This window comes from Thamnophis sirtalis, unplaced genomic scaffold (assembly GCF_051295495.1).
Source record: "Thamnophis sirtalis isolate CommonGarterSnake01/CBP01778 unplaced genomic scaffold, rThaSir2_p1.2 scaffold_9, whole genome shotgun sequence".
Lineage (NCBI taxonomy): Eukaryota > Metazoa > Chordata > Lepidosauria > Squamata > Natricidae > Thamnophis > Thamnophis sirtalis.
The window spans coordinates 11,577,814-11,599,886 of NW_028261389.1; the positions used below are offsets into that span (position 1 = coordinate 11,577,814).

The 22,073-nt window shown below is 37.4% G+C and overlaps 2 protein-coding genes across 8 annotated transcripts in view; one reads left to right on the top strand and one right to left on the bottom strand.

The window, feature by feature from the left end:
• PLCZ1 (phospholipase C zeta 1) overlaps positions 1-16,027 on the top strand; it is a 45,543-nt gene extending 29,516 nt beyond the window's left edge. For 3 of the 7 annotated variants that reach the window (XM_087722827.1, XM_087722829.1, XM_087722830.1), the window contains 5 exons: positions 1,241-1,357; positions 9,684-9,856; positions 12,276-12,408; positions 13,716-13,865; positions 15,778-16,027. In XM_087722827.1, the coding sequence (XP_087578953.1) occupies positions 1,241-1,357; positions 9,684-9,856; positions 12,276-12,408; positions 13,716-13,865; positions 15,778-15,875 (671 nt within the window). In that variant the 3' untranslated portion in view covers positions 15,876-16,027. Of the gene's footprint in view, positions 1-1,240; positions 1,358-9,683; positions 9,857-12,275; positions 12,409-13,177; positions 13,337-13,715; positions 13,866-15,777 lie in introns of those variants that run through there. The other 4 variants (XR_015697680.1, XR_015697682.1, XR_015697681.1 and 1 more) reach the window with 4 other exon arrangements.
• A 4,974-nt stretch (positions 16,028-21,001) lies between these two features.
• Positions 21,002-22,073, bottom strand: part of CAPZA3 (capping actin protein of muscle Z-line subunit alpha 3) — a 12,163-nt gene continuing 11,091 nt past the window's right edge. Inside the window, exon 7 of the mRNA XM_087722533.1 lies at positions 21,002-21,957. Coding sequence (XP_087578659.1) covers positions 21,104-21,957 — 854 coding nt within the window. The 3' untranslated portion in view covers positions 21,002-21,103. The remainder of the gene's footprint in view (positions 21,958-22,073) is intronic.

The following is a 22,073-nucleotide window of genomic DNA, read 5'->3' on the forward strand; positions in this document are numbered from 1 at the left end:
AAAATTTATATGTGGAGGTGGGTAAGGATAGAAAGGGAGGTGTTGGAAATGAAAAATGAAAGAAGTATTTGAGTTAATGGTGTTATAGAAAGGTTTGGATACTTGAATAAAAAAGGAGATAAATTAAAGGTTTGAATAGATAGACAAAGCAAGGAGATTTTTAGTTGGGGAATTCTAATTGATCAACTTACCTGGCTCAAATATAGTTTGAAACCCTGCAAGTAGTAAAATAATCGAAATTTGGAATGAGTCACATTGATTAAGATTTATAGATAATGGGAAGCTGTGGTAATGTAGTGGGCTTATGACCCTTTTTGTTTCTTTCTCCTTTTTGTGTGTGAGTGTGGGTGTTTTTTTTTTATTTCTTATTTTCTACTATTTTTCCTTTTTCTTTTTGGCTATCTTACTTTTTTTAAATTTTAAAGTTAGTTGGCCTTATTATACTCAAATGCTTGTTAAAGAATTATGCCGGGCATGGGACCTGCGAAGCCGTAAGGGGGTTAGGGAGGGGGGATTATAGGGGGGAGGGGGGAGGGTGGAATTACAGTTTCAATCCTTAGAACAATAAGAATTCACTTGTGTACTGCCGTTTTTTTTCTTTTTCTTTTTTTCTTTTTCTACTTTTATTGTAAAAAACAAATTGAATTGTATGGATACACCAAAGTGGGGAGAAGAGGGGAAGAGAAGGGAGAAGTAAAGAGGGAGTGAGAGGGAATGTAAGGAGGGTAAATGGAGGGAGGGGGAGATGTCTGAGGGGGAAGGGAAGTAGAAGAGGGGAATGTTGGAGGGGTGAAAGGAAAGTTGGAGGGGGAGAAGAGAGGGTGTATGGGGGAATGAAGTGTTATGTTGGGGGGTTTTTTTTTTCCTTTTTTCTTTGCACAGTATATAAGTGATTGTACAAAATGAAAATGAAAATGAAAATGAAATAAAATATTTAAAAAAAAAAAAAAGTTTAAGTTGATTATGTCACTTGATTATATTTTGTATTATTTTATTATTAAGGTTTAATTCTGGAAAATGAAGGAACAATTATAAATATAAATAATACTTAAAATATAAGGACATGGATTGAAGGTTGCTAATCAAGTAGTAGTTTGGATTTAAACCAATATTTTCAATATTCAAAATTTTCACACCAGTATTTCTGTTGAACGTATCGATACATTTATTTTTTAGTTGTTCTATAAAACTGGCTGTTCATGCCTTTCGATAATGCAGTATTGTATGTGTCTCTTTATAGCAAATGAATTTGTTCAACATACTCTTAGATTTCTCACAAGAATATATCCTAGAGGAATCCGAACTAACTCTTCTAATTATAATCCTCAGGAATTTTGGAATGTTGGGAGTCAGATGGGTATGTGTTTTAAGATTATTATTGTTACTGTATATTTTTTTCTTCATATTGCATAGTAATTTAAATGTATTTAAACCATTCAGTATTATGAAACAACGCTAAGCATGAGTCTTCTAGCATTCTCTATAACTAACACAGATTCAAAAAAAGGAGGGAGAAAAGAAATCTGCATGTGGAAGCAGGCAGCTTTGTGGGTTTAGAACATAAAATAATGGATTTGGAAGGGACCTTGGAGGTCTTCTAGTCCAATCCCCTGCCTATACCATTCCTTACAAAGTCTCTCCTTGTAAATGTTCAGTGATGGAGCAGCCACAACTTCCAGGGACAAGCCATTCTATTAATTAACTGTTCTCACTGTCCGAAAATTTTTCCTTAGTTCTAGGTTGGAACTGTCTTTAAAGATCTTCCACTAATGGCCTCCTGCCCTCAGATGCCTTGGAAAATAAGTTCACTTCCTCTTCTCAGTGAACGCCCCTCAAATACTGGAAAACAGCTATCATATCTCCCTTATGATAAAACTGGAGAGTTTGCTAGCTTATATCACCTAAAATGAAATATACCGTATTTTCACGACCATAAGCCGCACTTAAAATCCTAAAATTTTATCAAAAACCGGCAGTGCGGCTTATAACCCGGTGCGCTTTATGTGTGAAAAAAGATCGAAAATCTCTCCCTCCCGACGCTCAAACTTGAAGCTCGCAAGCATGCACACGTCCCTCGGGTCTCTCCCTTCAACCTCGCTACTTTCTGAGTCAGAGCAGAGAGCCACCCAGCTCCCAGCCCCTATGGACTGGGCTGTTCCGTCACCCCCGCCGCCGCAAGAAGGGACGGCAGACCGGCGCAGCCCTTCAGGATTTGCCGGCGACGAGCACCCCATCCGCCCCGGCAGTCGCCCTGCCTAACTCCGCTCCGCGCCCCAGCCGGCTCTGCGCTGCCGGTCAAGGGCGCGCGGGTGGCCGGTGCGGCGCCGGTCTTCCCAGCACACCACGCCGGCCGGGCAAGAGCCGGGAGAGCAGCGGAGCCCGAAGCCTCCCGCGCCAGAAATGTCCGGCTAGCCGACGCCTGCCACGTGCGCCCACCCGCCCGCCTCGGGGACCGCAACCCGGGCGCCCTGCCCGCCCCCATCCCCCCCCTGCCTGGCTCACCGATGTGGATGACATGGGGCATGCCGCAGCAGGCGTGCAGCCAGAGGACTCCGAGCAGGGTGGCGGCGGCGGCAGCGGAGGCGCAGGAGCGGGCCAGTGGTGGGCGCGGGGCATGGCAGTAGGTCAGCATCCTGGGCGGGCGGGCGGAGGGCAAGGCGCGGGAGGCGGAGAGGACAGAGCGACCTGACCGCGGCGCCCCAGGCCCCCGCGCTGGCGATCTCCCGGGGTGGCGTGGTTGCGCGGGGCCGCTCAGCGGACGAAGGCGGCCGCCTGGCGGGAGAAGCTCGGCCGAAAGGTGCCGGGGCTGGAGGCTGCCTCCCGAAGAAGCCGCCAGAGCGTCCCAAGCCAGAAAATGCCCCAACTCGGGCAGACGGAGTTACAGTTGCAACCTGCGCACGTGATTCGATGAGGAACCAAGGGGAGCCGGGTCTCTGAGCGCGGCTTATAACCCGGTGCGCTTTATATGTGAAAAAAGTTAAAAAAAATAACATTAACTGATACTGCGGCTTACAATCCGGTGCGGCTTATGGTCGTGAAAATACGGTATGTGTTTAGAGTTTAGTGTTAAGAAGTGGCATAATTCTGCTCCCAAAATTGGGTTTGCTTTAGGAGGCTGTAACAACAGTAGACAGACTTATAGTCAATTTGAATATGCCTTGTATACAAAATTCTCTGTTTGTGCACCTAAATAGGTGGAATATTGGCAGCTCCTTTCTACGTGTTGTGATTTCCATGGTCATATTGTGGTATGAATGGAGTGATTGGTCTTCCAACAACTAGTGTAGAGCTTCCTCTCTTTCTTCAGAGATTATTGGAGGATTTCAGCATATCCTCCAACTTCATATAGTAGGTAATGACAGGAATTAGAATAGCTTTCTCATTTGTCTTTAGAGACTTCAGACTATGCTTCTGAAAGAACATGACTAGTGCAGATATTTTGCCTAAAAAGAAACTTCCAGGCAGCCATTAATCTTCACCTGTTTCATCCTAAGCTTTAAAGCATCAATTTCTTAGATTCTTATATGAAGTTGCAAGAGTTCTATATTTAAAGTAACTTTGCTGACCTTCCTCTGTGCAAATTTATTCTTTTCTTAGAAATGTATAGAGCAGAGAAAGGAATCTACCTTTGTTCTTGCAGCTCTCCTCTCCTGTCTAGGCTCCATAGAGTTCACTTTTCACTTCACTTTGTAGCCTCTTTTGCCTTGAGGCAGAAGAAGATCTAAGAATAACTTCATAATGCATTGACTGCATATATAATCTGGTTGAAACAAATTAGATTTGGAAGATCATACTTTTATGAAAATTTTTGGTACCGGGACTACCTCTTTTCTCTCCCCCTCCCTCCACTCCTCTACACATATACCACTTTGGCAGTAGCAATTATTTTTTGCACATATCATCAAACCACTATGAAGAAAGGAAAAGGCACAGCTAAATTCTGGACAGCAGATGTGAATAACAGTGCAAGTAGCATTCTTCCAGTAGAGAAGTCTATAGCAGATTGTGAGAACTACTGTATAGGTAGTCCTCAAGTTACATCCACAATTTAACAATTTAAGCAAAACATTTGTTAAGTGAATTTTATCACATTTTATGACCTTTCTTGCAATAGTTGTTAAGTGAATCACTGCAGTTAAGTTAATAATATGGTTAAGTGAATCTGGCTTCCCCATTGACTTTGCTCACAAAAGGTGATTATGTGACCTCAGGACACTGCAACTGTCATAAATATGAGTTAGTTGCCAAGGGTCTGAATTTTGATCACATGACCAAGGGGATACTACAACGGTCATGTATGAAAAATGGTTATAAGTCACTTTTTTCAGTGCCGTGGTAGCTTTGAATGGTCAATAAATGAACTGTAGTAAGTTGAGAACTGCCTATATTTTGACTAAAGATTTATTTCTGGATATAATTAACTGGTTAATTCTGCTGTTAGGTTTAGGTAAGGGGACAGAAAGGTACAGCATATATTATGCATTAAAAAGGCTAGGACTTAATATTTAGCAATTTTATGAAGGTCTGGGCAACATTTTTGTTTTAGATTTCTGAAGAATGGTTATTAGCATAATACTAATCTAAATGGACCAAGAAGATATGATATAATGGTGCTGTTCATGAATACAGGAAAATATGTCAACATACAGTATATTTTAAGGGCATTTCATTTCTGAGCAGCAAGGCTGGGGCTACAATGCTTACTTGGGGTTAAGTTTCTTCGAAACAAGGTAATTGATGCCTTTTGGTGATAGCTACATATTTACACAGATGTGCAAGTAGCAATAGCACTTAGACTTATATACCTCTTTACAGTGCTTTATAGCCCTCCTTTTATAGCCTAGTTAAGGGACTTGGTGGCTCAGTGGCTAAGATGCTCAACTTGTCAATCAGAAAGGTTGGCTCTTCGGTGATTCGAATCCCTAGTACCACGTAATGGAGTGAGCGCTGGTTACTTGCCCCAGCTTCTGCCAACTTAGCAGTTCGAAAGCATGTAAAAATGTAAGTAGAAAAAATAGGAGGCACCATTGGTGGCAAGGTAACAGCGTTCCGTGCACCTTCGGCAGTTGGTCATGCTGGCCACATGACCACGGAGACATCTTTAGACAGCTCTTTGGCTTTGAAACAGAGATGAGCACTGCCCCCTAGCGTCAGGAACGACTAGCACATATGTGCGAGGTAAACCTTTACCTTTACCTTTATAGCCCTCTCTTAAGTGGTTTACAGAGTCGGCATATTGCCCCCAAAAATCTGGGTCCTCATTTTACCCACCTTGGAAGGGTAGAGAGCATAAGAGCTCCATAATATTAGCATTCTGATAGATTTTTGTTATATCCCATTTGATTTCTAAGGAATCCTACAACATGTCGCAAAGGATGGTGCTCTTTCAGTCCCTTTCCTTTAATCATTGCCTAATGTCAAATGTATGTCTTTTGACTCTTTAATATTTGTGCAGCGAAATCATAATGAGAAAACCTCTATTATTATTCGAGAAATCTCCTTTAAAGAACATAAGCAACCTTTTGGTCTATTGAAAGGCAGCTATCAGATTATTTCTGGAAATGTCTGGTGACATTCTCATAGGCAAAATTACTGGTAGAGGCAGACATAGAAAGCCTTCTTAAAAATTATAGAAAAAGAATCATTTTCTGAAAAAGTTGTTAAAGTCCTCTAAATCTTTTTAAAGGAATTTGTTTGACTGTCTGTTTGCTTGCTTATTCACTTATTCATCCAACTTAGCTGCCTACTCATTCACTAAGCAACTCTGGACTCTTTAGACAATTATCTTAGAGCAGTTGCAGGCAATCTATATTTGCTGAGCCATGTAGAACCTAACTAACCTTGTTTGTTTGTTAATTTAGAGATCCACCTCATTTTTCTGCAAAAAATAAATTTAACTCACACCTTTGTATAGCATCATTGTGTGTCATGCATACTATCATAAAGGCTCACAGTCTTTTAGGGGAATGTTGCTGCTTCAGCATTGTAGACCATTGACAAACTTGCCAGGTAGATCAGAATAATAAAAAAAATAATTCCACAGGAAGGCTGAGAATAGTTATAATAACAGATTATCTAATAAGTGTAATTGTGGTGTAATTCCTCCTACATATTACAGTAAGAGATTTAATTAGAGAGGTGTCGATCTGAGTTGCTTCCAAATATTATGTCTGTTGCATGCTTAAACTATGTTCTACTCCCTATTGTCTTAAAGGTCTTAACTATCTCTAAGTAATCTCTCTAAGATTATAATCACACAATGATAATTTACTATTTGGATTATGGTTTTGTGCTTTATGTGGTGCTAATGTTAACTTTGGTTCAGAAATTTTGAAATTGATGCAGAATGGTGTGCCAAGGGCGTTAAGAAGGATACCTCGGAATCTGTGCTAACCAGCAGGAGCTGCCAGTTTAGGATTTTGCTATTGGCATAACAGACTTTTTCATTCTTTTCATTCTTTTAATCGAATAACCATTTTAAAATGCTTTGTTTTATTGTTCCTTTAATGTTTTAAGACTTGTTTTAATTATAGGTTACCCTGAACTATTAAGTGAGCAAGTAGCATGCAGCTACTCTAAAAATAAATTTAAAAGCCAAGACATTTTGTAACTAAATTGCTTGGTAGAATGTTTTTGTGTCTTAGACTTAGGTGTTCAATGATTGCCCACTATTTGTAGTGTGATTTTATATGTGCTCTGTGGCAGAAATACGGTGCCTACTCTCTAGAATGTTTCTGGAAATGTCAAATTGGATGGAGTCTAGTTTAGACTCATCTCTGCACCCAGGCCTTCTTTATGTGAGCATTAAGGATATCTATCTGTGGTGTGTGTGTGCGTGTGCGCGCGCGCATGGGCCCATTTGTGACAGGGATTTTATAAGAAAGATATTGCTTTTCCCAGGATTTTTTTTCTATTACACTTTTCCATTTCCATGGGCAGAGATACCAGACAATGGCAAAAAAATTAATCTTCCAAAGATGATTGGTTGCTAGCCTTCCTTTTTTTTTTAGATTTATCATATTTCATGAAATCTGCTATAGACGTCTCTACTGAAAATTATTCTGGATGCAATTTATGCACATTGTTCTCTAAAAGCAAAACTATGTGAGGACAAAATAATCAATTCTACATTCAATTTCAGACTTTTAAAGAAAAAGCATTTTGGAAGCAGCAAAACATAAGCACACAAACATACCAACACTATCCCTTAAAATGAAAAAAAAAAACAAATACTTTCTTCTTCTTCTTCCTTTTAATTGTATTTGATTCTCAGAAACTGACAGAACAAGTCCCAGCAGTTTTCTTAACAAGGTTTTTCAGAAGTGGTTTGCTGTTGCCTCCTGAATGAGAGAAAGTTGCTGGCCCAAGATCCTCCAGCTGGCTTTGTGCCCAAGGAAGAACTAGAACTCACAGTAGCCCAGTTTCTAGCCTGAAGTGTTAACAGCTACATCAAATACTTAACTAATATAAATGTAGAGTATAACCACCTATCCTACATGTCAACCCCTCTCTGTATATTGGAATAGTTATGTAGAAAATTATTTTAAATCTATTAAATTCGTGATTTGTTTTTAATAGCTGAATTTCAATAAATGGAAATAGTCTCCTAAATGCTCTTTTTATTTTTTTGCAATGGCCATAATAACAGAATGGATTTAAGGGACAGAAAATCAGTTTGCCTTTCAGTGTTTCACCAATAGTACATTTTCATTAAATTTTGGGAATGCTGTAAATAATGTATCTTGATTTCAAAAAAGAATATGACAGTATACCACATGATATGCAAATTAGCAAGTTTCTGAATATGGACTGAAGTGCAACTCTTGAAAATTATATTTAGATATTGTGTCTCACCAATTTCATTGAGTAAAGTGAAATTTTTACTTTGGGGAATGACAACGGCTGCTTTCAAAATGAAACTCAGGTTTCAGGAATTAGAGAAAGCAAGCATACTCATCTCTCTCCTTAAGAATATGTTTTAAAATTTTATTGAGAGAGTGGGGGAGATTACTTATTTCCAATGAAATTATTTTATTTTGTAAAATTGTACAATTATATCATTTTTGTATTTGATACATAGCTTAAATTTAATTATTCAAAGTACTTTATTTCTTGCCTAACCGTAAACCAATGAAATCATTAGCTTTATTTGAGAGGCAGTTGCATAAATTCATACCAGCATTTTAGGAATCATTATCTGAGAATCCCTTAGTTAAAAAAAATAAGCTGAAAATTATTTATTTAATAAAACATAAATGTATTTATATATTATTATATTTATTATTTTTCTATACATATATAGAAAATCATAGAAATTGATTCCATAAATACATTAATGGCAATAGTACTCATGAAGAAAATCATAGAAATTTAGATTACAAATTGTATATGAATTAGTAGTAATAAATGCAATTAGACTGCATTTATAACTTCAATATCATAGGAGACAATAATTCTATATTTTCCATTGGTCGGAACTAGAACACATCCTTACTGCCCACTCAGATTGAGACTGTCCTGCTCTGTTGTCCGTGCAGAATACTGAACAACAGAGTTGGAAGAGACCTTGGAGGTCTTTTAGTCAACCTCCCCGCTCTAGCAGGAGACCCTATAACATTATGGACAAATAGCTGCCCAGTCTCTTCTAGAAAAGCTCCAGTGATGGAGCAGCCACAACTTCCAGAGGGATGCTGGTCCACTGATTAATTGCTCCCATTGTTAGCTTTAATCAACAACATTAGGAGGGCCTTGATTTGTGATTCCTTTGACAGACATAATTCACCATGTGAAAATGTGGCAGGCCTAATACTTCGGTCTCTCCATGCACTGCATTTTTTTAAATTTTTATTTCCCATCATACCATCAGCTAGCTGAACTTTTGTTTTTTTATACTTTGAAATTATGGCTTGGTTGGTTGACTGTTCAATATATCAACCACTCGATAGCAAGCGAAAATTGAAGGGTTCCCTCATCCCTCCATGTCTTTTGGCTGTCATCTTGTGACTGTCCAAGATGAAGCTGTTGAAGAACTGAAATTTGAGAAAGGATTTAGCAATGGAGACTGCTGTGAGAGCTGTAAACTATGCTGTGAACTTTAAGAATGTTAGACAAGGAGAAGAGAGGAAGCAGCAGCCATCTGGAGAAAATCTCATGCTATGTAGTCACAAAAGTACAAGAGGTGAATTCTTTCAATTACATTTCTGATTATATGGGTTAAGTCAGGGATAAGCTAGCTAATTTCAGGGTTTCACCCACTAGAATAGAGATTTTCAAGCATTTTCTGACCATAGACTGTAGAACCTGTTAAAAAGCAGTTGCCAGAAGCTCTGATTAAAAGTCATACCCTAGTGATAGAAACAAAACAAACAAAACTTGCATAAACATACATTATGCAAATGAATATACATGAAACTTCTTTCACAAAAATAGATAATGCAATTTACAAACACAAATTGGTTTAACTTTTTTTATTTTCATTTTTTTTCTGGAATGCCTGCAGTTGTATTAGTTTGTAGCCAGTGATGCATATCTGGAAAAAATTGTACCCATTACATCAGAATTTATATAGAATCTCAATCTCCCTCTCCCCCTCCCCCTCCCTCCCTCCCTCCCTCCCTCCCTCCCTCCCTCCCTCTCTCTCTCTCTCTCTCTCATCAATTTTTTAAATGTTCACCTTTATACAGTGGCCTTAAATTTTCAAACACCTGGAGTACAAATGGATCTTCAAATTGGGAAATTTTCAGATAATGGTGGCTGTGGCTATATATTGAAACCTGAATTCTTGAGAAACGAAAACACACAATTTAACCCATATAATATATCTGCAAACCATCAAGCAATTACACTTACAATTAAAGTAAGTTCATTTAAATTATATTATTTGCTCTGATTTGCTTTTACAAATGCTTATTACTGCAGCTTTCTGGATTTTCTGCCTGAATTCTTGAGCTCAAAAATTTGCTGGTGTCATCATTGCAGCATGACCCCTATATTATATATTTGCATATACTTAATATGATCTTCTTCAGAGAGTTTTATAATATACATGATGGCATGGCATGTTTCTGAGCTAAGGTGTATGTATGATGATTTCAATGTTCACATTTTAAAATGACCCATAAGGAGATAGGAATGGTTTCACATATATAATAACTAATTTTAGAAGCTGATTAAAATTTTTAGTTCTTGCTTAGGGACACACTGGTGTTTGAGTTGACTATTTGCTCTGCTTTGTTATTTCTGTATACTGGTTGCTGGTTGTTACTTTATTTGTATACATATTTTTAATAAGTGTTGTTCTTCCCCAACCTGGCATTTTGAAAATCTCAAGTTCTAACGCTCAGAATTTGCAGCCAGTATGGGCAAAAACTGCACTTGATCAGAAGTTGTGAGATTTCAATTCTTAATATAATTGTCAAGTGGCAGATTGAGGAAGGCTGCATACAGATCTAAGATATAAATACAGTTGAAAAGAATAAGATTTAATTTTAAGCAGACACAAGTAATACTGTACAATTAATTGGATTGCTATGCTTTGGCTGCTAGATAAAATGACTCTTGGCTAAGATAATGCAGCATGGAAATAAATATATGACCCAAGCAGATCATCAGTTAAGCTTGGTAGCATCTGAACTAGAGATATTAAATGTGAGTTATAAAAATCTGATTGACTTGAAAATAAAAAGATAGAATTTTTGATATCTTTGTGCTAGGTAGAGTCTGGATTCATCTGCTCAGGTACAGTTTTTGTGGGATAGGATTAGTATCAGAGATGGTACTTCATCACATCCAGAACATAATAAGGTGTGATATAATAAGATATGATATACTCATAATAAGGTATGAGCATGAATACTTTCAGGATGGTGTATTTCTAGAAACCATTTCAGTTTTTTAATTCATCCTCAGACTATTCCAACTAATCAAAAATGAATAGATGACCAGGTTTCTAAGATGGTGATGTGCTGTGTTTGATGCATAAGAATTCAGATGGAAGGACATATTCCTCTTAGCACTGTCTCATTATCTGGTTAACTTTGCCTTTGCCTTTGTCTTTACAAAGTCCCACAGTGAACATGTTTACTGGGGAGCCTGATGACTAGAGCATTCAATTTGGATATGAAAAGTCTGGTTTAATGATCTTTAAAGCACAGTTTATTTGTTATGAGATTAAATTAGTATTTTTATCACTGAAAAAAAAGATATGTATCTAGGAAGCAATGCTCTCAAATGAGTAGAACAATTTCTGTAATTAGTCTGGTTTGGAATAGTCCAGAAATACTGGTTGAATGTGAAGGCTGTCAGTTAACGGCATGAATGTATGGTATCACAGTAGTCTCAATTCAGTATCATATTTTTTTCAGAGAACAGTGTTGTTGTTTCTTCTTATCCTTTATTGTTTCCTTAAGTTGGCTTATTTTTCTTTATAAATTCTGGCAGAGAGCGAGAGACAGTGTCGCAGTTTGATTACAAGTTATGACACTGAACGGCAAGTTGAAAAGCTCAATTTTCAGTCCTGGCTTAGGCATTGAAGTCACTTGGATGACTTTGGGTAGTCACTCTCACTCAGAAAGAAGGCAATGGCAAACCATCTTTGAAAATGCAATGAAATGATGCAGATATAAATAGAAAACAACTTCCAGCATTGAGTACTTACTTTAGTTCAAAAAGCTTTACTTTATTACAGACTCCTATTGAGGTACCCTCTGAAATAAGTGTGCAAGAAGAGTTTTTTTTCTTGCACACTTGTTTTCAGAGGAAATTTTGGCAAAGCCCACCTGGTTGGTTTTCAGTGAGGGAGCTTTTTCCTAAGAATGACCTATTGGAGATTCATCTGTCTCCAACACTGTTAGTCTTTCCTTCAAAAAACCCTGAAGGCAGAAATTTTTGTGAGGGCTTTTGGGCCCTGAGGCCATGCTCTCTTTTGAGCTTTTGTTGCATGTCTATATTTCATACTTTATTCTATAGTTTTACCTTGCGAGCCAGTGACATTTCTGTGATTCTGGAAGGATACAATTTTGGTAAAAATTAAACAAATTGCAGTTGAAATATCAGCAAAGTACAGAGTTTAATGCAATGATTTTTTTTTAAAAACCAATTATTCTGGAGGCAACAAACCCCACCCCTTCCCACAATACTTTACGATAGGCTTTGAAACATTCATAGGAAAAATATTAATGCTTGTAATAATATTAAATAATAATTAATAATATTAGTAATAATTTTAAATTTTAGCATCCTAGTTAACACTGGTATCTTTTCCTGCATCTATGCAGCTTATTAGTGGCCATCAGTTACCACCTAGCAACCTTTCAAGAACTAACAAAGCCGACCCTCTTGTTATACTAGAAATTTATGGCGTTCCAGAAGACCAGGCAAAACAACAGAGTTGTGTTGTGAAGGGCAATGGTAAGTGGATCATACTGATTCTGTCGGGCAGCGTTCTGTAGCCTGATAGCTTCCAGATACTTTGAATCTACAATTTCCCAGAATTTTAACTCATCTGAATGGTATAGAAATTGGCAAAGTATGGCATACTGTCTTTAATAATCTTGGAATTTTACACGTCTTAACATAATTCCCTGATCAAGAGGCAAATCAATGAGTTTCCTTCATCACAAACATCCTTAGTGTATTGGGGCTTCTCAATGTCATCTTGACAAGCCCTGCCTTCCTGTTGTACTTTAGAAAAGTTGTTACAGGTGCCCATGGCTGTATACTTTTCATTAAAGATATATGAGTAGACAATCCATAAGACCAGGGGTAGTCAAATTTGATTTAATTGAAGGCCGCATCTGGGTTGTGTTTGACCTCAGGGAGGACAGGACCAGGTCGATGTCATTCATGTCAGGGCCTGTGGTGCCCCAAGGACTCTGCCAGCAAAAACGGACTCTTGAGCTCCGTTTTCAGCTGTGACGGTCTCTGCAATCCTCTGCCAGTAAAAAAACTCAGGAGGGCTGCCCGCAACTTTCCCGAGCGCTGTTTTTTCTGGCAGAGGCACTGCAGGTCGGTCCTTCACTGTTTCCAGGGCAGCCATGGGCCAGATCTAAGCATCCCCCAGACCAGATCTGGCATTGAGTTTGATACCCCTGCATGAGACAGAGTGGAGATTAGTAGAATTGCGGAAATTGTTAATATATATATATATATTAAACACAGTTTATTTTCCTATCAACAGAATGTATATTTTAGAACTGTGAGAGGTTTTCAGCAGAATTGCAGTAAGGTGATAGCCACTGCAAAGGTGACATTAATTTGAGATCTTCATGTGAACACCATATCTTTTAAAGAGAATAGATGAGATTGTATTCATCCTGATTTCATTATGACCAAAGGTGTAAGCATAATTAATAATATATTTCTTGTTCATTTTGTGAATCATTCAATTTTCTATTCTTGTAGTCACTTGAAATAACCAGAAAAAAGAATTGAGAAGAAATAATGACTAACAATCAGAAGATAAAGTGTTTTAGATCAGTGTTTTTCAACCACTGTGCCGTGGCACACCAGTGTGCCGTGACATAGTGTAAGGTGTGCCGTGGGAGAATTACTTTATATATAGTCAATATAGGCACAGAGTTAAATTTTTTTAACATTTTCTAATGGTGGTGTGCCTCGTGATTTTTTTCATGAAAAAAGTGTGCCTTTGCACAAAAAAGGTTGAAAAACACTGTTTTAGATAAATTGTTTGTCTGATATTGCTTTTTTTATTTCAGCTTTGTGTCCTAGGTGGAATCAAACATTCACATTTCATATCCGTGTTCCAGAGCTTGCCTTAGTTCGTTTTGTTGTAGAAGATCAGTTTTCTCTTGCTTCCAATAATTTCCTTGGTCAATATACATTGCCACTTTTAAGCATAAATAGAGGTATTACACTGATTGTTTTTGTGTATAGAAAGTGTTCCAATTCTCTACTTTTTTATCATAACATTTCTTTTGATTACTATGTGAGGCATATCATTCAAGACATTGTAATATTGTTTCTATTATTGTTGATTCCAGAACTGTTCAAATAACTATTCTTCCCTTACTTTATGACATTGTATGATTAAATGGTGGGTCAACTTACATTTTTTAAAATTTTCAAATATTAGAGTTATGGGCTGGGCAGTTTTCTCTTTTACGTAAATTAACATGCTAGTGTTCATGTATAATCTTTTTCAGTTTCTGGAAACTACAAATTTTATGTTAATAACAGGAATGTTACTGCACACTTCCACATACTGCTTGCTCTCTCTCTCTCTCTCTCTCTCTCTCTCTCTCTCTCTCTCTCTCTCTCTCCCTCCCTCCCTCCCTCCCTCCCTCCCTCTCTCCCTCTCTCCCTCTCTCCCTCTCTCCCTCCTCCCTCCCTCCCTATCTATCTATCTATCTATCTATCTATCTATCTATCTATCTATCTATCTATCTAAACTATGGAGTCTCTAAGCTTGATTGTTTGCTTACTGAAATGGGTAATGAAGTGTCTGAAGCAAACTACCAAGTTTAGAGAGCATTGAGAACTCCACTGTTTGGAGATTCTTTTTTGAACAGCCAGCAGCTGATTATTTTCATTTTGATTCCCATGATATCAGTAGTCAATAGTGTGTCTCCCAAGGTTGCTTGGTTATTTTTAGGGGCAGTATGTTTACTGCTTTCCTTTTTCAGTATTGCTTTTGCTTATGGACATTTTGAAGTGGGATAATCTCTGAAATCATGGATCAGGAGAAGGAACTTTCAGAACTACATGAAGTGAGTCTGAATCAGATGTTCAAAGATCTCAATGAGAAACATGGGATGAAGACTTTTGCTTAATGGTGGAATTTGCCCTATATCAAGTCAGAGATTTCTCATAGTGCCTAGAATGAATCCCTAAGGATCTAGTCCTGCAAAAAGTTTTCATAGATTAATTTGATGACCTTTCTTATGCAGAACAGAAATATTCAGCAGGTTCTGACCAGTTTTGGAGAACCGGAAGCAGAAATTTTGAGTAGTTCAGAGAACCAGTAAATACCACCTCTGACTGGCCCCACCCCCATCTATTCTCTGCCTCCCGAGTCCCAGCTGATTGGGAGGCAATGGGGATTTTGCAGTAACCTTTCCTTGGAGTGGGGAAGGAATGGAGATTTTACAGTATCCTTCCCCTGCCATGCCCATCAAGCCATGCCATATCCATAAAGCCACGCCCACAGAACCATTAGTAAAAAAATTGAATCCCACCACTGTGTAGAGCACATTGAAATCATCAAATCTCCTTCCAAAGGTTGTCTATAATTGCTACATTTTTGTAATAGCTACTGCACATGTTAAACCTCTACATGTACTGTATTTAACTATATTGCATTGCAAAATCCATTACAAGACCTTTGGAAGTAAGAAGAAAATTCCAGTCTTTATACTTGTATTTGAAGTATTTCTATCATTAATAAAGAGTAGATTTTCACAGTTGCTATTTATGGGTGACATGACTTCTGAGCAGGACTGTGTGAAACATTCTTTGACAAATGAACAAATTCAGTCAACAGAAATAATTGTGCAAATTTCTGTATTAATGTACCTGAAATTGCATTATTTTGTTTTTCCTATTAAATGAATGAGAGTCATTCTCTTACACTGCAGCAAATAAGGAGTTGTACTAAAATACAACTTTGATAGAATCAAGTTTTTGTACTGATTTTGATGTTTCTGATTCTTTGAGGAATGAATTTCACACTAATACTTTACAAGATGCAACCGTCATATATGTATTATTGTGTATTTTTCACTGTATACAATACATTAATTGGTTGGTGTCATATTGCAGGTTATCGTCACATTCCACTTTTTTCCAACCTTGGTGTCAGCTTACGTCCTGCTTCACTCTTTGTACATGCTTGGTACCCAGGAAATAATGTATGTTAGGATTTATGCCTATTCCACAATAAATATTCAGTGGCTTAATTATGTTAAGCATTTGGTGTTACAATGTTTCTTCCTGAATTAATTTTACTCTGTATGTATTAAACTCCCATAAAATATTCCTTGTTGAGTAAGAATAAAATCCCTCTGTTGTATTTCTAATAGATGGATATTTTTCAGATGTACTAAAAAGAAGAAAGGTTTCCTTGATATTTGCCCTTGCAATTTAGCATTCAATTAATTCCTGAAGTTCTATAAATATAATACATAAATGCATTCAGCCTTATTTGGTTATCATGACTAATCGCTGCTAAAATTTAGTCTCTATAAATTGTTTGCATTAAATCAAAAGCAATGATCAAATTGTATATCTTATGTTTTAAATTCAGTCACTTAATAAAGATTATTTTCTACGTATCTATCCCCAGATATATCTTGAATGCGTAACAGAACAATGTATATACATCATAGATGATAGAATACAAGTGATAATATTTTGGCTTGTAAACTGGTCCCTGGATTACAGATCCTAATTTTGATAAAATATCACGAACAGGCTTGATATATAACTAGGCTTTGGCTGTTTTTATTGTCCAAAATGTACCAAAACTGAACAGGAAAAGCTGCATATGGTATAGCTACAACTAAAGTTTGCAATCTGCACTTTTTCTGTCTTACTCCAAAGTGTTACATGACAACCTTGATTACCCAAAGCCAAAGCCATGATAAGCAATAGAGATAAAATGTAGGCCCATATGGCATGAGATTCTGCAACAGAATGGGGGAGGTGGCAAACTATGACATTCAATACAGAACTACGGTAATAAATTAAGGTATAAGGAAGGAGGTTCAGGTTAGACAACAGGAGGAACTCCCTATCATTATGAGCTTCCAGCTGTCAACTGATGGAAGAGGCTACAATATGACATAGTTAATTATCCTCTGCTAGAAGTTTCCACATTGAGGCTGCATGGTCTTTTATTGGAGATGTTCTAGTACTATAGATCCTGTACTCAACAGGAGTTTGGGTTAGATAACTTTTGTGGTTACTTCCAACTCTACTATACTGTCAAATGCTATGGTGCTGGTACACAAATCCAAAATAGCAGCATTTGTGTGTTGACGTTACTGTCTACTTTTTTTTCATTTTCTCATAATTTATTGCTAACATGGCTGTCATCTAATGACAATCATAGATATCTGAAAGATTGGGAATTTGAATGAAAGTGGAGTAAATGAAAAGCACCATGGATCAAAGTAATTAAAAAATTTGATATGACAAGTATCTCAAATTTTGAGAAAGGTTAAGCATATAAATAAATGTCAAATTTATGAATACCTGTTGGAAAATGAAGATGAAAGTTGAATTATAAATGAAAGGGCTAAAATACATATAGTTGTGGGATTGTATGAAAATAGGAATCCTTTGGTTAGTGATAATTGCATGTTATATATGATCCTTGATAGCACAGTGGTTAGAGTGCAGTACTGCAGGCTACTTCTGCTGCCTGCCGGCTGCCTGTAATTTGGGAGTTCATATCTCACCAGGCTAAAGGTTGGCTCAGCCTTCCCTCCTTCAGAGGTGGGTAAAATGTGAACCCAAATTCTTGGGGGCAATATAGATTCTAAACTGCTTAGAGAGGGCTGTAAAGCACTGTAAAGTGGTATATAAAAAGTGCTGTTGCTATTGCTATATTCCTGTGAATAGTGAATACAGAAGAATTGAATGTGAGATTTGGGGAAAATTGAGAAACGTCCTTCATGAGATTCAGGGGGAAAATATTCTGTTAGATGGGTGGGAAACAAGATGAAAGAATATAGAAAAAGCAAATAATTCAGAGGCTCAAAATGAATGAGAATGATGACTACTAGCAAGAATTTGCTTAGAAAGCTTCATTCTAGGCAGTTTACTATCAAAACGTTGGTCTCTTTGTGATATTTGCTCACAGCAAATGTGTTTTTTTCCCTATAGTACCGTAAACAGTTCATGACTTCATTAGCTCTCTTGAGGCTTATTAATGCTCAACTAGCTTTTCTCGGGAAGACTTTAATTAATTTCAAGAGTGAACTGGCGTGACAGCAACGTCTCTCCAGTTCTCTCATGACAAAAATATTCTTTTTTTAATCTTTATTTTTCTCTTCATTACAATTACCCTTCAGCTCCAATAGCCTTTTAAGTTGTGAGCTATTTAAGTCAGATTTGTTTGCCTTGAAACTACTGTGTTTTCCCGGGAGTGGGGGGAGCCATTTTCTGCACTGAGTCCCAGACATACTTGGTGTTTTGCATCTTTTGAAGAAAATGCCATTTACAGAGCAACATCACAGTTATAATACTGCAATATGGCTACAATCCAAAGATGCACAAAAAGTGTTTTAGGTGATAAGGAATTGTGTTTCTCAACAGCTGCGGCTTGTAATATAGGAATCTATCAAATTACAGTGGTAGGAACAAAAACCAACACAGGTAGTCCTCAGTTAACGATGGTCTAAAGCTGTTGCATTGCCCTTCCAGCACAAATACATCCCTGTTCAAGCTGCTTGATGATGCTCAATGTAAGTTTTATCTTTCTTTTATAAGGGTGGGTTTGGAGGCAGTTTTGCACTTGATGACTTCCGTGACCTTGTCTCAAATGATCACAGGCCTGGAGCAGAAACAAGAGCACACGTTAGATCTGATGTAACTCTTATGCACATGGCAGTCTGCCAGGCTGTGGCTTAAAATTTCCTGGCAGCTTCCCTACTGATTTTGGTTGTGGAGAGCTGGCAGGAAGTTTCCTCACTTAATGACCACTCTATTTGGGTTAAAAACAGCAATCAGGTCTGCAGAGATTGCCATTGCTAAGTGATGTCACAGTTTACATCCTCATGGCTTAGCAACAGAAACTCCAGCCCCAACTGCCTTCGTAAATCGAGGACTAGCCTATAATAGAAATAGTTTTCAGGTATAGCAAATCTATATTATTTACTGAGGAGTGAAAGAACATTGGTTCTGATCAAACACAATTATTCCATTTTCAGAAGTGTTGTTGTTCCATACTACTGAACATTTTCCTTGCCCCGATGCGCTGGCTAGAGATGAACTGAGTTTGGCTTAACTCCATCTATTCAGAAATAGTCCTCTCGAGAAACCTTGCTACCTTTGAAATTTCATGCTGCAAAATACATACAGATGGCTTTTTAATGTTGAAGCTAATGAGAACCATTTGCAAATAGAAGAGTAGTAATTCCATGAAGATAACTAAATGACAATGGGCCATGAAAAACTCGTTACAATATCTCTGCACTCAGTGGTGTTCCTCACATACATATTCTCCAAGGCAAACAATTAGCAAATATAATATTGTTCATCCAACTATATTAATAAGTCAAAATGTTCCACTACTTTTTATGATAAATCATGAAATATTTTTAATGTGTTACAATGACCCAATTCTTACTGAAAAAATAAGATGATAGATGTTCAAGTGCTCCTATATGCAAAAAATATTATTTAATGCATAAAAATCCTTTTTTTAATTATTTTTTTTATTAAATATTAAAACATTGGCCACAGTGACCTTCCTGGCTTTGACATTTCCATACATATTTTAACAACAGCAAATACAGTTCCTACTTATCGTACATTGCTACTTTGATCTTATAAACATATCCCTTGTCCTCCTTTGTATGTTTGTCTTGAACAACTGGCAAGTTAGACACTACTTATTTAATCTGGTAGTGCTCTAAGCAACAGGTCTATATCATTCATTGATCAATATGGTAACCATTGGGCATCTTCTGTTTTAGTTAAACAGGACGTTATGGCAAAGAAGCCAATTTCAAAGATTTGATTTTGAAACCTTAGGATTTAAATTCTAAAATTTATGCCCCATCCTAAATGTCCATGAATTGCATTTACTTATGCAATTTGTTACTGAGCTTTCTGCTAATAGCCAGCACTGGATGTGGCAGATAAAAAAACCCGAAAGTAATTAATTTGCAGCTAAAAACAATTCTCATATAATTTTTAGCATTATATAAAAATAACTGAAACATCTAGCATGCCTTAAATTCAATCAAAAATCAGGTAAAATAAAGATGTTTTTGCTGGTCAGCAAGGAGATATCAGAAGACAATCTCCCTGATGAACTTTGGTACAGAATTCCAAAGTACTCCAAAGCATCCTACACCTTAATAAAAAACATACACATCAAATATTCCCTAACGATGTATTTTTAATGATTCCTGAATCAGAAGGAAATTGTAATTTGAGGCTCTAGGCCAGGGGTGTCAAACTCAATGCCTGTGGGCTGGATTTGGTCTGTGGGGTCCTTAGATTTGGCCTGTGGCCCTCCCTGGAATCACTGGACCGGCCTGCGGTGCCTCTGCCAGCAAAAATGGAGCCTGGGCAGGCCACATGTGGCCTCCCCAAGCTCCATTTTCACTGGCAGAGGGTTTCAGGAGGCCCTCGCAGCTGAAAAGGAAGCCTCAATGAGTGACATCCAGCTGGCCATGCCCACCCTGACCGTGCCCCCCGCCTCTCTGAGGTCAAACACAACCCTGATACGACCCTCAATGAAATTGAGTTTGACACCCCTACTGTAGGTATTCAGTTGTTTGAAATGCTAGAACAGTTGATACGTGAAGATGTGATATGATTTTTTTCCCCCGTAGGAATTTCTTATTAATATTTTAATTTGGAATTGTTTTAATTTTACTGCCTATTTGAATTAGCTGTTTTTATCACATTTTACTGATTGGCATTCTCTATTTTCAAAATCCATTCAGAACAGTAACATTATTAGGTTCAATTCAAAGCTGACACCTCAAGTGTGTTTAATAAAGTTATTATCAATATAGGGATTTTTAATTTTTTTTTTACTCCTGTTTTTCTTAAGAAATGAATGATGTTAATATTGGTAATTTTCTCTATTTTATTATGATGTAAATAAAGACTCACCTTTATCTATAACACCAGGTCAAAGAAGTTCCTGTCTTCTGTAAACAATCTTGATATTTTGTTTTATGTTCAAAGAAAGGAACGAAGTAGAAATACTATCCTAGACACCACTGACCTGGATAGTGTTTATTGTGAAGGACTGCATGTTTTCATGAACTATCAGGCAATAAATCAAAGAGATCACTTGAAATGTACTACACAACTGTTGTTTTATTTGGTCATTATTTCATTCACACAGGCATTGCGGCAACTATAATGATCCATCATTTTCAGGGGCCTTCACCTCTTATCTCTAAGTCATCATCAGTATATCCCAAGAGATTGAAGTGCGGGTAACTGGGAGCCTTCTCCGAAAGTCCCTCCATGTTTCATTTGACAAATCGTAGAGGCTTTTCACCAGATCCATCTGAAATTTGTTATCTTCAGCTTCAATAAATTTCTCAAAATCCAAGGCAAATTGGTCCCGATGAATTAAATATATGGAACCTTCAGCTGTACTACTGGCTGTCCAGTGAAGATTAGCTTTTCTGAAATAATGCAGCTGTACTTTTAAGTCCCCCCTGACTTCTGAAACAGGTGGAGTTATTGCAATTATCCATTCTGATTTCCAGAGAATGTTCCAGGATTTCTTATTCTGGTGGCTTTCCATGCAGACCACAAGGAATGGTTTGTTCCTAATTGTTTTTTTGTAGACCCGACAAACTCCTGAAATGAAATGCCTCTTCACGTATGCTTCCAAGATCTCATTAAGGGTTTCTCTCCATAATTCTGCCCTGTCTCTCCTAATATTACAATAAAGCAGAAATTTGTCAGCTCTTCTATTCAGGGAATCGAATGTGAAGGAAAGCTTGATCTGTGGGTCAAAGAAGCGATCACCTCCCATGTCATTATGGCGAGTCACCAGAACATAGTCCCCTTTGATGTTTGCAGTGGTGAAATGTTTCTTGGAATGATTAGCACACACCTGAGCAACCTCTTCCTTTATGAGTTTATCATCACAAAGCAGAAAGCGAAGGTCTTCAAAAACATTCTTGAATTCACCTGGAGGGCATTGTTTTAACAAATTGCATATGAGTTGTATTTTAAGGGCATTAGCTGCTGCTTCTTTGGCTAGTTCAGTTTCCTCAGAAGGTGGTTCTTCTAAATCTGGCAATGAGATAACAAAATAAAACAAGAGCTCTTTCAAATGTTTATGAATTAAACTCAACACCATTGACTGACATTTCTTCCAAAAATAGAACAAAGTAATATTTCATTTTGAA